Below are 15,610 nucleotides of genomic sequence, written 5' to 3'. Positions count from 1 at the left end.
GGCTGCACGGGGGCCCTGGAGCCGCTGGCCCTGGTTTGGGCTGTGGACGTGGCAGTGCGGGCCCCGGGCAGGGCGCTCAGGGGCCTCCTCTTGTCCCCACAGGCCCCACGGGACGGCAGCGGCAGGGACGGCGGCGGCGCTCCCAGGTAGGTGGGCAGCTGTCCCCCGCGACCTAATCCGCCGCGTCTGCCTCGGCGTCTGGAGAGGCAACAGCGCCTCAGCCGGGGTGGCTGGCACACGCGGCCCAGGGCTGGCACACGCGGCCCAGGGCTGCCGGGTGGGCGCTGGCCGGGTGGGTGGCGGACAGCTTGGACCCGAAGGCCCCGCGGTGGGGGACGTGGGAGCAGCACGGCCCTCCCAGGGGCCAGCGCTGGGGGCTGCAGGAGCAGGTGGAGTCACAGCACTTGATATGGGGCATGTTCCAGAAAGGAGGGAACCAGGTGAGTGCTGGGGGAAGCACAGCAGGAGCAGAGGCCTTGGGTGGCCGAGGGGCTCGTCACTGTCACGGGCTCACCAAGGGGCTGCAGGGGCTTGGACGGAGACCCCTGGCTGGGCCCCCCGTCCCAAAGCTCAGCCAGGAGCCTGGTGCCCTGAGCCAGACCCTGATCCCTCAGAGCCCGGGGGGCCGAGTACCCGAACGTCCCGGCCAGACAGAGCCTCGGTCCCACGGTGGGACGTGGCACCAGGTGGCTGACGGGTCCAGTGGAGAGTGGGTGCCTCCCTGTCCCCTTGGCCAGTGCACGGCCCTTGTTCTGGCGTCTCGGGGTCCCGGCTGGAAGCTGCAGGCTGCGGGGCCCACCTCCCACCGTTGACCCCTGACACGGCCAGGAGAGCTGGAGGAGCCCCCAGAGCCGGGAGAGACAGGGCCGTGAGCGTGTCCCCGGCCTTTGGGGCCCCTGCTGGCCACAGCCAGGAAGGTCCTTGTGTGGGGATGAGCCTGAGCTCTGGGCAGTGTCCCCGGCTGTCCCCCGGCGGCCCTCACAGTCTGCCGCCAGCCCAGCATCCCCAGCACCCTGGCAGGAGTAGGTGGGCAGGGAGAGGAGGGTCCCCCGCCCTAGTCGGGAGGGGCTGGCACCTCCCGTCCCGGCTTTGACTGGCATCGGCCAGATCCTGGTGCCTCTCTGGGCACGACCCCGGCCCGAGGAGGGCATCGCTGGCCGGGGGCTTATTTGCAAGGCCGTGGCAGCCCCGGGGAGAGAGGGGCAAGTGGGGATCAGACTGGGGGCCCCACTGGGCTAAGCTGGAGTGTGGCCAAGTCCCTGGGGCAAGAGCTGGCCCGAGGGGACACCAGGCCCGCGGCCCACGGCTGGCCCACGTGGCTGTCGGGGCCGGCCTGCTGCAGGGCTGCCACTGGCCAGAGCCGCTGCCACCGGCCCCTCCCATGTGACGGGAGACGGGCCTCGGGAGCGGGGTCAGCTCAGGCCTGCGGCCTGGGCCACAGCCGCTGCCCGCTGAGCTCACAGGCTCCCCCGCCAGCCGCCTTGGCCGCCAGCTGGTTTAGCTGTGTTCTTGGGAACACCTAGAAACCGGCTGCTTGGAAACACTGCGGCGTTGCCATGCGCGGCTGTTCCTCCAGGCCCGCCAGCCAGCCGGGCCCCGGTGCCCGGGGCTGCGCCCGCACCGCCAGGCCTCCGACTGCGTGGCCCCTCGCAGGGCCTCCGGACCCCCGCCCCCCGCGGTGTGTTCTGAAGGGGCTGACTCTGGGCCAAGCAAACTCCCCCGGCCGAGGCCCAGGAAGGCCCAGGCGTCGGCCACGGCCCGGCCCGGGCGGGGTGGGGGTGCTGCGGTGCGAGCCCCTCCTGCCCGCTCTGCGGCGGCGCATTCCTGCGTGAGCCGGGCCAGCCCGGGACGCTTTTTCCACGCTCCGGTGCCAGCCCCTGCAGGCTCAGGGGAGGGGGAGAAGACGGTTTCCATGGCAACCTCACTTTTTGTTATTTCTTATTTTCTTTTTTATGGTTTCTCCAACTTTGAAGCTCTCCAGACAGTTTACAGACTGTGAAAGGAAAAGCACTTTCCTTCTCTCCCGAGAGCCGCAGGGCCACCCCGGGCTCCACCCAGAGAGCCCTGCCCGGCCCCTTCCCCACGCCGGCCGGGCGGGGGCTCCGACAGCAGCCCAGGGCTTCCGAGGTCTAGTTATTTTAAAAAACATTTTAAAGGAAATGAATTATTTTTCTCCTAAAAAGGCACGAAAGTATTTGCAGAAGAGCCGTCCCCGCAGCCACGCAGCTCGGGGGCCTGGGAACAGCCGCGTCCGGCCTTCCCGACCCCGCAGCCCTGCTCTGCCCCCGGGACCCCCGAGTGCGTGGCCGGGCCGTGGCCTGCGGTCGGACGTGGTTCCCTTCCCATAAAACTCACTCGCTGGCTAAGCCGACTGTGCGCCCCGCGCCCCGGGAAGGCACAGCCTGGCCCCACGGTCAGTGCCGGGGCCGGGGACGGAGCTGCGGCCGTGGCCTCCGGGCGGCTGAGGACCGGCCCCGCGTGTCTCTTGCAGGGCAGTACGTGGTCATGGTCCGCGACGTGACTGCTCCTCCGTTCCTGGGCCGCACGCTGCCCACGGCCTGCAAACTCCTGTGGGTCCTGGCGGGGGAGGCCAGCCGCCCACATCCCTGAGGAAGGCCCTGGAGCCGCCCACGGACACAGCCCAGCGTCCTCAGTGCCGCAGTGACACCACGTCCCCTCGGGAGGCCACCTTCACTTTCAACGGAAGGGACACTGCCTCTGCTCCCAGGGCCCACCCATGTCCCCAACAGCCAGAGCCGCCCTGGCGTGAGGGGACCTTGGGCTGCCCCACAGAGCCCCACGGCCACGGCCTGGAATAAACCCTCGGTGACAACTACGGAGCTCACGCTCGATGGGGCCTCGCCATGACAGGGAGGCCACTCGCCAGGGAGGCGGGCAGGGCCCGAGCCTCTGCCGCTGCCACGGCCCCCACTCTGCGCCGAGCCCTGGGAAGAGGGGGGTCTAGCGGGATGCGCGGAGGGGCGGGAGGGGCGCGTCTCAGCGTCTGCAGGCCGGGCCCCGGGAGTCACCGGCACCACTGAGCGGCAGGCTGCTGCCCCGCACCGTCCCAGGCCCAGCCCAGGTCTGTGCGGGAATCTCTGCCAGGCGGGCTGGGGAGGGGTCCCGGCCCCTCCCTCAGAGCCCTGCGGCAGAGCCGGGCGCTGGGGCTTGCCACGAAGCCCGGCTGCGGGACGCCCACGCGTGGGAAGCAGGAGGCAGTGAGAACGCGGTCAGGGACGGCTCGGCAGGGACTTTGCAGCTGCCTCAGGGGCCCCCCACTGCCGGCGAGGCTGGAGGACGCACGGGGGTGCTGGGGAGGCCGTGGTCCTGGCCACTCAGTCGGCACAAAAGGCGGCTGTCCCCAAACCCCCGCCTCCGGCCTCACTGTGCCCACCTGGCTCACGCGCAGCCCTTGCTGGCTCTCGCCCGCCGGCCGCCCCAGGCTGGACAGGCCGGCCTTGCCCGCCGTCACCCCTGACCTCAACCCCCCTCTTGACTGGCCACCACTCACCCCTTCCAGATGCAAGAAGCCCCTCGGAGGGCTGTCCAGGCCCAGCCCCCAGCCATCCGCGCCTGCCCCGGGGCCCACATGCCAGTTCTGGGCCGGGCGGCCCACCCGTGTCCCCAGAGATAGTTGCGTTGCTCACGAGGGGCACCCTGCCGCACCCACGTGCCAAGCCCCCCAGCACCCGCCCTCCCCGGAGTTGGGCGGCCTCGCCCCGCAGGGCCCCTCCGTGCTCCCTTCCCTGGGACTCCCCCGTCTCCTGGGCCATCTGCCGCCCCCTCTGCAGACCCACCAGCAGCTGCTGGGCGCTGGGGCTCGGCAGAGGCCAGCAGCCCCCTCGGGTGTCGCAGGCATTTGCAACTTCACGCGTCCCCCTGCGCCTCCCCCCGTCGTCTCCCCAGAGGCAGCTCCTCCTGCTCCGCCGGGAGGGTGTGGGCAGCCTCGGCCCGCCCAGGAGTTGGCTGGGAGGGTCTCAGGGGCCCATGGGCAGGTGGGGTCGGGGGCGCCGCAGGGAGGAGCTGGGCCAGCGCGTGGGGTGGTGAGCTCCCTGTCCCTGCAGGTGTCCAGGCGCAAGCTGGGGGCCCACTGGAGGTGGGGGCCCCTCCTCTGGCAGGAGCTGAGCCTCCCCAAGGCCCGTCTGGCTCTGAGCTCTGCCGGCCAGAGGCCAAGCGCCCAGGGTGCCCCCGCCTGCTGCCAAAGCCACTGTCTGGAGATGCCCAGTGCGCTGGCGAGTCCCGGGCACCCAGGCTCCACTCGGGAGAGCAAGGACGCAGCCCCCCGCACCCCATCTCCTTCAGCCAGCGGCAAGGCTGCACCCCTCGGGTGGGTCGAGGTGCCCAGGCCCAGGGCCGATGGTCACCCACAGCCATGGGTGTGGTCCTCTGACCCCTGTGGCCCCGGGGTGCCCTGGGACTGGCCACCAGCACCCTCAGCCCAGTCAGAGGGGAGGCTCCGGGCTCACCCGCCTCCCTGCCCACCTGGGCCACCTGCAGACCGCGGCCAGGCCGGGCCCGTGTGCGGAGCAGGTGCAGGAGCCCTAGTGACCGGCCAGGTGCCAGCGGGTCACACACTCCTGACCCCCCAAAACTGCATCCGAGCCCCAGTTCACTTGTGTCTGCCCCTCAGATAAGACCACTTTGTAGCACTTTTTCTCACTTCAAGAAAAAAACCACATTTCTGTCAAAAGAAAAGCAAAGAAAATGATGTTTCAATTTAAGAAGGAAAAGCGGCGGGGAGACCGGCAGCTGCTGTCCCCGGCGTGTCCAGAGCCCACGGGCACTTGATTCCCATCGGCATCCTCGGCTCCTCACTCGGAAAACCCGCGGCAGGAAACGCCAGTGCTGCCCACCGGGCACTCGGGCGGGGTCCGCGCCGCGCGGCTGCTTTGTGGACAACAGGCAGGCCCGGCGGTGAGGGTCTGCAGAGGCAGAGACCGCGGCCTGGGCTTGCTGGGGTTCTCACGGCAAACGCCCCGCAGGCTCGAGCCAGGCGGACTCGGCCCGCGGCTTCCTGGCGGGCAGTTGAGGGCCCGGGAAGGTGACAAGAGGGGCAGGCGGGGTCCTGAGCTGAGCAAGGTGGCTGGTACCCAGCAGGGCTGTCTTCTGCCCCAGCCCTCCGGGCCCCGCCAGGGTGGGGCCTCCTCTGGCCACATGCATCCGAGCTGGGGGACAGTCAGCCTCCTGGGGGCGGCAGCGCCCCGGGACTCGGGACTCGTGGGGACCTCCGAGGGAACGAGGGAACGGCGCCAGGAGGAAGCCGCTCCCACCCAACCCCCACTCCTCACCTTGCGTCCTGCAGGGTCTGTGCAGACGCCCCCTGACCCCAGACCCCGGCCCAGGGGCGGGAGACAGGGCCTGGGAGCGTCCAGCCCCACCACGACCAGGAGCTGCGAAGTGGCTGCAGGCCAGGGGCCCCCAGGGACAGTGCCCCCCCACGCCAGCCTCAGGGCTCAGCCCCCGGGCACCGTCCACCCGAGAGCCCTGTGACACTGCAGAGGGCCGGCCCACCCCCGGTCCCGCCAGCCCCTCTGCAGGGCCTGGAGACTGTCCCGGGGCCCTCACCGTCCAGCTCCACCACAGGAGTCCCCAGCCAGCTAGTGACCCCACGCGGGGTCTGCCCGTCCCCTGTGAAGGCCCCTCCCCCACTGTCCCCAGCAGGTGCTCCCGTGGGCTGGCCTCACCTCCCTGCCCTGTGACCCTGGGCATGGATTCCGGCCCACTGGACCCACGCCTGGCACGTGGGATCCTGCAGGATCGCTGCTGTCCCCCTCGGCAGTGAGCAGGGGACACCCCTTCCCAGTTTCCGCCAGCATGCACCCCCCCGTATGTTGAGTGGGAGGGAGCTCTTGGTGGTGGCCGGGCCGGGTGGCCATCTGGGGTCAGGGTGGGGGTGGTGTCTGTTTCTGGCCTGGACATCAGGGCCTCTGGGAGCCTCCCCTGGGAACCCCCGGCGGGTGCCCAGGTAGGGGCCTGGGACCCCAGCATCCCCAACCTCGGGCCCACTCACACTGCCCTGTGATGGGCTGGACCTCTGGCCACCGTGGCCCACCTTCCCCCAGGAGGAGTTGTGGAGGGGGCTCCCAGGTCCGTCCCTCGGGCCCCTCCTGTCCACTGACCTCCCAGGGTTGGGCACTGCGGCCCGTTCCCTGGGCAGGTATTTCCTGAGCAAGGCAACAGGGACAGTGTGGAGCAAGGTGGGAGGTGGACGTCCTCACCTGGGTTCTGTATGCACGTGACAGACAGAGAGAGAGAGGAACAATGGGAGACAGGGGAGGGAAGGCTGGGGGTCCCCTGCTGGCCCCCTTCCAGCAGGGCCTCGGCCAGGGCACCCTCCAGACCCCCAGAGGCCGCACGGGGTGAGCAGCACAGCCAGGCCACAGGCTGCAGCTGGACAGGGCCCGCCTGGCACAGGTGGCTCCTCCCAGCCTGTCCTGGAGCCGCTGCCGGGGGTCACCCAGGACCCCAGAGCCCTATTTGCAGTCTGGGCAGGCTGGGCACTCTGGGTGACGGGCGGGTGTCCAGGCCAGCTGTGTGGGGCTTCTTGGGGGGTCCTGGATACACAGCCCGCCAGGCTCACCTGCCAGCTCGCTGCCTGCCCTGGGAGGCCTCAGTCCTGGGGTCACGCTAGCGGGAGTCACCAGGCCTGTCTCAGCAAGACCCCTGCCCAGCAAACCGCCCTCAGCGCTGGCAACGTCCCTGCTCTAACGCCAGCCCCTCCTGCCCCATCTCCTCAGAGCCAGGGACAGCGCCCAGGGCCGGGCCTGGGGCCTCCCTGGAAGAAGGGAGCCAGGCAGGGCAGGCAAGGGGAGTTTGGAGACCAGGAAGGGGCTCAGAGTCGGGGGGACCTGCCCAGGCTCGGGGCTGTCGGGGGACGTGCTGGAGTCTTGGCCAGAGGCTCTCGGTCTCTGTAGAGCGGGCTGTGCCCCATTGCCACGGCCAGGGCCTTGTTTTCCGGCAAGTAGGACTCAGTGGCCAGCTGGGCAGCCCAGATGGGGCCTGGCCCCCACTTGGCCCCCGAGACACTGTCACTCTCAAAGACTCTGGACACCTCTCCTCCTGGTACCTCACCTCCCACCCCTGGGCAGAGTTGGGGGCCCGGATGGGATGCCCTGAGGAATGCGGCTCCCAAGCCCCAGCCAGCCCAACTCTATGGGGCTTCCTTCCTGGGGGACTCAGCAGGCCCAGGGGGACAGGAGGGTGCTACCTACCCCAGCCCATAGCCTCTGTGGGTCCTGGGGTCAACCGCGGCCAGGCAGGGGCCCCCACAAAGGACGCTTGCACTGCTCATGGGCTCTGGGGGCCTCAGGGCACAAGCCTGGCAGCTCTCTCCCAGCTTCTCCTGGGCCAGGGCCCAGGGACCCCTGCCCCACGGGTTTCTCTTCCACTGGGTAAGTCACCACTGTCTCCGTCGTGAAAACAAGAAACCACGGGTGCTGCGGGCGCAGTCCAGAGCACGGGAGGGACCAGCGCGGGCACGAACTTGGGGAGCACGGAGACGCTGCCCGGGCTGCGCTGAGAAGGGCTGGGGGCGCAGGCAGCTGGGGCCTTTCCTCTCGGGGAGGCCGCGGGGTCCCAGAGGAGCGCGGTGGAGGGAAGCGCGGCGGACTGGCCGTGCGGTCCGGGCCACCACGCTGATGACGGGGCGGGGACGGGAGGCCGGGACTGGAGAGCAGGTGGGGGGACAGGCCACTGCGGCCTTCTGTGTCGGGGTCTCCCGGGGCTGGATCCGCCAAGCGCCCCAGATGCCTCTGGTCCGGGGAAAACGGGCTGAGGGGTGGGAGAGCAGCCCCCCAGGAAGAGGCGCCTCCCCCTTCGCCAGCAGCGACCGCTCGGGTTTGGGCCGCTGGCCCGGGGTCGCGTGGACCCCACTCCGTGCTCGGCCGGAGCTGCAGTTCCCACCTCCGCCGCCGGGGGTCGCGCCACCACCCAGGCCCGGCCGCGGGGGCCCCGGGACGCCCCGTCGACCCCCGCCCCGCCCCCGCTCAGAGTCGGCCCCCTCTGCCCCCCTCGCCGGGGCCCCCGCGGGGCGGCGGGGAAACGGGGAAAGTGGGGGGGGAGCTGGGAAGGCGGAGGGGCGGCTCCGCGGACGCCGCAGGAGGTGGGCGCGCGGGGTCCAGCAGGGCCGCCCGCCGTGCCCCCCGCCGTGCCCCCCGCCGTGCCCCCCGCCGTGCCGCCCGCCCCGGCCCGGACCGCGCCCCCTGGCCGGAAGCCCGGGCGCCCCGCCCGTCGGAATCCGTGGCGCGCGGGGGCGGCGGGAGCCCCGCCCCAGGGGCGCGGACGCCGGGCGGGGGGAGCGGAAGCGGCGCGGCGGGCGGAAAAGGAAACTGAGGCGCCGTGGGGGGGCCTCCCGGGAAGCCCCGGCTGCAGGGGACCCCTCGATCCGCGCCGGGCCGGGGTTACCTGCCCCGCCCCCAACAGGCGGCAGCCTCTCCGTCCCCTTCCTCCCCCACGCCCTGCCCGCGCCCGGACCCCGCCCCCGCCGCCCCCCGGGTGACTCCCCGGCGCGACTCCGGCGGCCCGGGCAGGGGCGGGGGTCGCGCGGGCCCGGGGCTCACACGGCACCCCCGAGCGGCGTGGGGGCAGCAGGGCGGGGCCGGCCGGGCGGGGGTCCTGGCGGCCCGGCGGCCCCCCAGCCCGGCGTACGGCCAGGCCGGAAGGGGCAGGAGTTTGGGCTGTTCTGGAGCCAGCTTTGCGGTTCCTGGTGGCTTCTCTGCCCCCGCCCTTCCCCCAGGGATCCTGGCCCGGGAAGGAGCCCACCCTGCCTCTGGTGGGGGCTGGGGGCCGCCTCTGGCATGAGGCCAGAAGCCAGATTTTCTGGGTGCCCGGGTGAGGCCAGGGCGGGGGAGGTGCACCCCCAGCAGGGTTTTCTGTCCTGGGCTCCTCTGTCGGAGGGTGCAGAGTCGGGTGGGGCCGCCGCCTTGGTCTGTCCTTACAGCCAGCCTGTGTCCCCGCGTCCCCACGGGAGGCCACCTGGTACCAGCCTGGGAGGACTCTAGCCTCCCTGGGCCAGCGGGACCCTGACTGTTGGCCTGTCCAGGCGACAGGGGAAGGTGGGCGGCCAGAGGCCCACACACCCGGCCACTCCAACTTCAGGCCTCCCCAGTCCCTGGGGTCCGGAACAGAACAGTCCTCCACACAGCTCCAGGGCCCCCAAGGCTTCCCCAGAGGCAACTCGTCCTTGGAAACAGGAGTTGGGGTGGGGGCGGGGCATCCATCCCACCCAGCTCCTGCAGCCCCCAGCACTCAGGAACCCCAAAGCTGGGACAGGGCACAGCGCCCACACAGGACGTCCGTCGGGGACTCACGGTCTGACCCACTAGGGCTGCCCAGGCTGGTCGGTGGGCGTTCGGCATGGCCGGGCCGCCCCAGGGCTCCTGTCCTCTCCCCCAGCCCTGGCCTTCCCCGCGGTTGCCTGGCTGGACACTGCTTGCAGGAGGGGCCAGGCCAGAGGGGATGCTGGGATGCTGAGGGGCAGCGGCCAGGGTACACCGGACCCCTGAGGTCTGGGCTGGCGGCCTGCTGGGCCCCCACCAGGGCCTTCCCAAGGCCTTTGGCCCCCGCAGCCCCAGGCTGTGTGTCCCCATTTCTGGGCTGAGCTGGGCAGCCGGGGGCCCACCCTCACACGCCGGCCCTGCTGTCTAGGCCCGACCCAGTGTGGTGGGTCCTCTGCTGGGGGCTTCACCTCGCGCTCCCTCCTTCCCATGAGGGCCCGGTCCCTGGACGTTTCCAGAACAGGCCTCCTTTGCGGCAGTGATGTGGCCAGAGCCTTGGCTGAGCTTCCTGCCAGCGAGGGCTGCCAGGCCTGGCCACGGGAGCAGGAAGGGCCATCCCCAGCCTGGCCGGACACCTGGCCCAGCACAGGACGCTGCGAAGACAAGCCAGGCCAGCCGGCCCCCCCGCCTGCCCCGCCCGCAGTGGGGCCACCTGCTCCAGGGCTGGGTGCCCCTGTCGTCGAGGCCCCCACCCCCCTGGCACAGGCTGGGCACAGATGGCCACATGCGTCACCAAGTCCATGGGGTGGCAGGGGCGGGCGGACATCCAGTCCCCGAATGTTCTGTCCCCATCCCCTCCCCAGGGTGGCCTGGGGCGGTGTGGGCAGTGGGCTGGGCAGTGGGCTGGGCATTTTCGGGAGGGGGTGCAGGTGCCCCTTGAAGCAGGCCCAGATGTCACATTCTCTGAGGGCCAGCACCTCAGGGTCACAACCCCAACTGTTCCCAAGGGCGCAGACTATCCTAGGGAGAGGGCAGGCCAGCCCCCCTCTTTCCTGTGGGGCCCCCACCGGGCTCCATGGTGTCCTAGGCCCAGGCTGCCTAGAGCAGGGCCACCAGCCACCCAGAGACCCCTCACCTGACCCAGGCTGCCCCAGAGCCGTGGGCCGCCCCTTCCTGGCTGATGGGACAGGGCGAGTCAGGGGTAGGTGGACCAGGCCTGGGGCTGGCGGGGGCGGCAGGGCTGGGGGTGGAGACACGGGGCGAGAAGGACGCCAGGGACCAGCAGAGCCCCACCCCTACCCTGGGCACGTCTTCACCACCGGGTCTTGGGGGCTTGCAGACGCACCAGCCAGAAAAAAAGGCGTGAGAGCCAAGGTCGAGGGACAGCCCGTGACTCCTGCAGAGGCCATGGGCAGTGGGAGTCCTGCCAGCTCCTGTCGCCCACCCTGACCACCCCTCTGCCTGGGGGAACCCGGGCCCTTTCGAACAGCTTGGGGTCGGGGGTCCTGACGCCGGGTGACCCCGGGCCCCAGCTGCCCCGGGTGGGGGGCAGCCAGAGCCCTTTAATGCTGTAAGTTTATACCCAAAGCTGAACCCCAAAGTGAAGCCCAGGGCGGCTCAGGAAACAGAGAGCTGAGCCTGGAGTCCCCAGGAGCTGCCCCCAGTGCCCCAAGCCCCCCAGCTTCAGGGAAAGCTGCCAGGGGACCACACGGTGCTCTGAGAGCCACAGCCTGGTGGGCAGAGGCCCACGCTGGCTACAGGGACAGCCCAGCCCTTCCTTGACCAGGGTGGCATGTGTCCGGTGGTACCGCCAGTGTGTCCTGGGGAAGGAGGAGACATCGGGGTGGCACGTGATGCCCAGTGGGTGAGTCCCAGCCACATGGAGATGTCTGTGCTCATGGCCCCCATCCGCATCCCGGAGGGCAAGTGCCCAGGACAGGACCCAGAGGGCCTCGGCCACCCTGCTCCACCCAACGCTCTCCCTGGGAACCCTGCGGCCCTAACGGGCTAGCACTGCCACTTTGTCCCTCTGGCCCAGGAGCCCAGGAGCCCCCCCGCCCTGGGGCCCGGGACACAGCAGGCTTTTCCGGATCGAAGTGTGGGGGTCTGTCTGTTCCAGAGCCTCCCTGGGAGCGCGTGGCCAGGGTCCATGAGCCCTTCTGGGCTGCGGTGTGGGGCAGGGCAGCCTCCAGGTGGCACTGGAGGGAGGACGGGGGACTGGGGTCCTGCCAGCAGGTGGGAGTGCGCCTGGACTCCCCTCGCCATCCATTGCTCAGACGAGAGGCCAGGAGACCCCTGACAGGGCCCGGCCGGGCTGGGGATGCTGGACGTGGTGACCAAAAGCAGCCCAGAGGTGGCCTGGCACCCCGGGGACCCCAGCCAGGCTCCTCCCCCACACAGCGGTGGTGGGGGCTGGGAGAGCCCCTGGAGGTCGGGCAGGGAGAGGGGTCCAAGGTTCTGGTGCCAACTGGCCTCCTGGGTAAGCAGCCTGAATGCCCGGGAGCTGCTGGCCCTCCCTGGGGCAGGTCTCCTGCCCTCGGGGGGCCACAACCCTGGCCGGGCCCAGGCCCCAGGGGTGGTTCTGCGCCAGGCCAGGAAGGGCCCCGGCCAGGGCTCCAGATGACGCCCATCGCTCCGAGGAGAGGTGACAAGCTCCCTGAAGCACAGACAAAACCTCTGTGGCCTCATCCGGCTTGGAGGGAACCAGGACAGAGGGCCACCTGAGCCCTGCGTCCACTCGGCTCACCAAAGACCCAAGGTCCACGGTCCGGCCCCGGACAGCGGCCCTTCCCGCGCTGCCCCCAGGCTGACCCCCGAGGCTGGCGCCTGCCACGGACAGGAGGGGCTGGGCACACGCACGGCGGCCCACGGTGCTCGCAAAGTCCTTTATTGTACAAGGGCGTCTGTTCCGGGGGTTCAAAAGGACTAACAGGTACACAGCGAAATAGATAAATATGCCAAGCTTTTCTTTTTTTCTTTTTAAATCAGGCATTTATAAACAAGAAAGCATACATTACATAAAAATAGTTCTCGAGTAGCAGAGTAAGCATCGTATTGTCATTAGCAGCAGCAGACGCAGGGACGGTGCAGGGCTCCGGGTGCTTATAAAGGTAGAGGTGGGTTTTTTCTTTCCTTAATTGAAAAAAAAAAAGTCGTTTGTGACTCCTGACTTAGAGCAAGAACAAAACACCTCCCGACCCTGGGGGTGGGGGCGGGGCGGGACGAGAGGCCCAACCCGGTGGGAGGACCGGGCGGCCCAGGCCCGCGGGAGGACGTCACGCGTGGAACTGGCCGAGGGGTTTCTCCATCCCCTTTGGCAGGTGAGCAATTTTTTTTTCTCAGTTAAAAACAGCCCAGAAAACAAGACAACTATCAGGTAAGAAAGAGTTTCTGAAAAAGGAACCACCATATACACGTATGATACAACGGTGTAAAATGAAAAGAAGTATTTACACGGCAATTGTTTTTACATTGGCTAGTTCTGTAGGAAAAGCAGATATTATGTGTATGAGTTAGCTGCTCCGTAGATATGAATGTTATTGCTGTTGTTTCTTTCCCTTCGTTAAAAATCCTCTTTCAGCGTAGAAATGATTAATTAAACTGAATACACAATCATTCGATGACGGGTTTTACACACAGGGAGTCCACAGCCTGCACAACCGTCCCTCCTCTCCCTTGTTCTGAACAAGACCTACTCGCAGCTGCGCCGGCCGTGCAGCCAGCGCACCCTGGGGGCCGGGGCTGCCCTCGCCCAGAGCTGCCCCTCGCACCCGCCGGGACCCCCAGCGCCCCCCAGGCTTCGAAGAGACTCGGGTGAGCCGCGACGGGCGCAGCAAGAACTGCCCGGGCAGGCCCAGGGCGCGAGCCCCTGGCGAGGGGAGCCTGCCACCGGCCGCGGGGCCCAGGCGGGACACAGTCGGTGACACTGTCTGGACCTCGCCAGGACCCAGTCCCCCTGGCCCTCGGGGAGAGTCACCACTGCAGACGCAGCTCTTTCCGCAGACACGGGACAGAGCGGGCGGGGGCGGGCGTGGAACCGATGGTGCCCGGCGGGGAGGAGGAGGGCGAGGTGACTGGGAAGCCCTTCGCCCTCTGGGGGCCTAAAACCCAGAGGCAAAGGGACGAGCCTGGCAGCCCCTGGGCCTCACTGAGTTCAGACTGGGGACACGGGACAGCCACACAGAAGCACGCCAGCACACGTAAAGCTTTGCTCCAACTAAATCATTTAGTTTCCCTTGAAGAAATGACTGAAAAACACAACTCTGGTAAAACAAGGCTAAAAACAGCATTCTGCATGTTGCATAACAAAACCGACCCTTTACAAGACACGGTAATAATGCCCATCGATGGATCTACCTATGGCAGAGGTGTAAAATCCCATGCATACAAATTTAATAACTGCAAAAGTAAAACAAAAGCAAAAGAAAAAATTTCCAAACAAACGCTGCATATACATGATGTCCCTTTTGCATTGCACTTTAGAAGGGGGGGGTCCAGCAGCCACCGAGACCCCCTCAGTAAACCAAGGGCAAACCCTGCGGACGATTCTGTCACCCACACGCACGGGGTCAGTCTCGGGTCTTTGCTTGCTGCTGCCGGGTCGAGGATCCCGAGGCCGTTTGTACCGGCGCAATCTCCATCCGTGAGCCCTCGCAGCTGCCGGGTGTCGGAACGGATTCAAGCAAAGAATTCCTGTCAGATCTTCCTTATGTCAATAAATACCGTAATTTTAGGATGGGTAGCCGCCTCTTGTCTACTGGGAAGTCATTTTTCAAGCCTGGGCATAAGAAACCTTACACAATTTGCATAAACAGTTGAGAGTAAACGAGATTATTTGGAATAAATGCAAGGAACTTATTTTGATAGTGGCAGATTCAGTCGCTACTGAAGACAGATATTTTGGGGGTAAAAAGACATGAGTCAGGATTTGCTGTACAAGATGCTGGAAGGCACAGGACGACCCCGAAGTTCAGTTTTTGCATTTTCATTTTCTTGTGATTCCCTTGTTCAACCAAGCACCAGAGGGGATTTCTAAGCACTCGAGCACTTAGGATTTGAACTGCTCTATAAATCGGTAAAAACCTCAGTTAACTGGGGAATAAAAAGAGAAGGGAAGATTTTTGACAAAGTGCAGTTCTAAATATACGTTTAAAATGAACGAACAAACAAAAAAAGTAAAAGAAAAAGTGAAGTAATGCTGTAAGTTTTGTTCCAACGCTGCAGCCTCAGTCCCGGCGGTGCGGGCCGAGCGGAAGTGGGCGCCGTGGTCACGCAGCGCCTGTTCCCCGAGGGGCTGAGGGTGTGCCCGCCGCCACGGCCACCTGGCGCAGGCCAGCGCCCTGCGGTGGGGGAGCACGGGCAGCGCCCGGGGCGCGGAGAGCTGAGCACGGCTCCCGCGCTGCGCCCTCCCCGGGCCGCGGGGTGGTGCTGGCGTCCACGGCGGCGTGGCGGGCGGTGGGCGTCGTAAGGCGGGCAGTGTTTGGGCTCATCTAGCACGCGGCACCGTCCCTGCTCTCCCTGGCAGCAGCAGGAAGACCTGGGTCCTTGTCGCTGAAAAAATAGACTCTGAAGAAAAACCCCTGCTGTCCTCTCGCAGCCGCGGGCGCAGATGAGCCGTGATGGCTTCCCGGGCGGGGAGGGCGGGCAGCCGCCACCCGCTCCGTCTCGGGTCTTCAGATGGCGTCGTGTGTTGGGGCTTTGAAAAGTTAGTCATTAAAAAACATGTTGATTTTCTGAATTTCAAGTCTCCTTATTGGTTTTAAATAGCTTATAACAAAAGTGTAAATGTTAGAACGTTCTGGCAAGCAGGGGGCCTGCCAGAGCCGCCGAGCTGGCCTTGTCCCGGCTGCAGCTGGGGGACACGGCTCGCTCGCTTGAACTTGGCCAGTACAAAATTTTGCAGTGGATTCCGAAGTATGTGGTTACAAACACTCGCGTGGTAATAGGCACAGTAAGACGTTGTGCTGTGTGGGCTGCAGGGGCGCGGCCGGGGCGGCGGCCGGGCTGGGGGCAGCGCCACCCGCTCCCTCCTCTCTGCGCCCTGTCGTCGTGGGCGCCGCGGCAGCACAGGCTCCGCTAGGGCTCCAGCTCAGCAGCGCCCTCGCTGCCCGCGGCCTCGGGGCGGGGCCGCGGCCAGAGCTGCTCCTGCAGCTCCTTCACCACCTTCTCCAGGTGCTCGCGGGCCTCGCGCTCCCGCAGCAGGTCGGCCCGCAGCTGCTCGCGGTCGGCCTCCGCGTGCTGCAGCTTCACCTGCAGGTCTTCGATCTGAAAGGGACGCCACGGGTCAGTGGCCCTGGCCAGGGTCCCTGCCGGTCATACACTGCCCCCTCCACCTGCCAGGACGCAGGCTCACAGGGGGTGGGGGTACAAGACAGTCCACCCCACTCCCCTCGCCC

At 67.5% G+C, this 15,610-nt stretch overlaps 1 protein-coding gene across 1 annotated transcript in view; it reads right to left on the bottom strand.

Moving 5' to 3' along the window:
- Positions 1 to 12,135: 12,135 nt before the first annotated feature.
- Positions 12,136 to 15,610, bottom strand: part of SKI (SKI proto-oncogene) — a 65,570-nt gene continuing 62,095 nt past the window's right edge. Inside the window, exon 7 of the mRNA XM_069464645.1 lies at positions 12,136 to 15,479. Coding sequence (XP_069320746.1) covers positions 15,291 to 15,479 — 189 coding nt within the window. The 3' untranslated portion in view covers positions 12,136 to 15,290. The remainder of the gene's footprint in view (positions 15,480 to 15,610) is intronic.

Source organism: Eulemur rufifrons, unplaced genomic scaffold, assembly GCF_041146395.1.
Source record: "Eulemur rufifrons isolate Redbay unplaced genomic scaffold, OSU_ERuf_1 scaffold_84, whole genome shotgun sequence".
Taxonomy (NCBI): Eukaryota; Metazoa; Chordata; class Mammalia; order Primates; family Lemuridae; genus Eulemur; species Eulemur rufifrons.
This window is presented reverse-complemented; position numbering and strand designations above follow the sequence as displayed.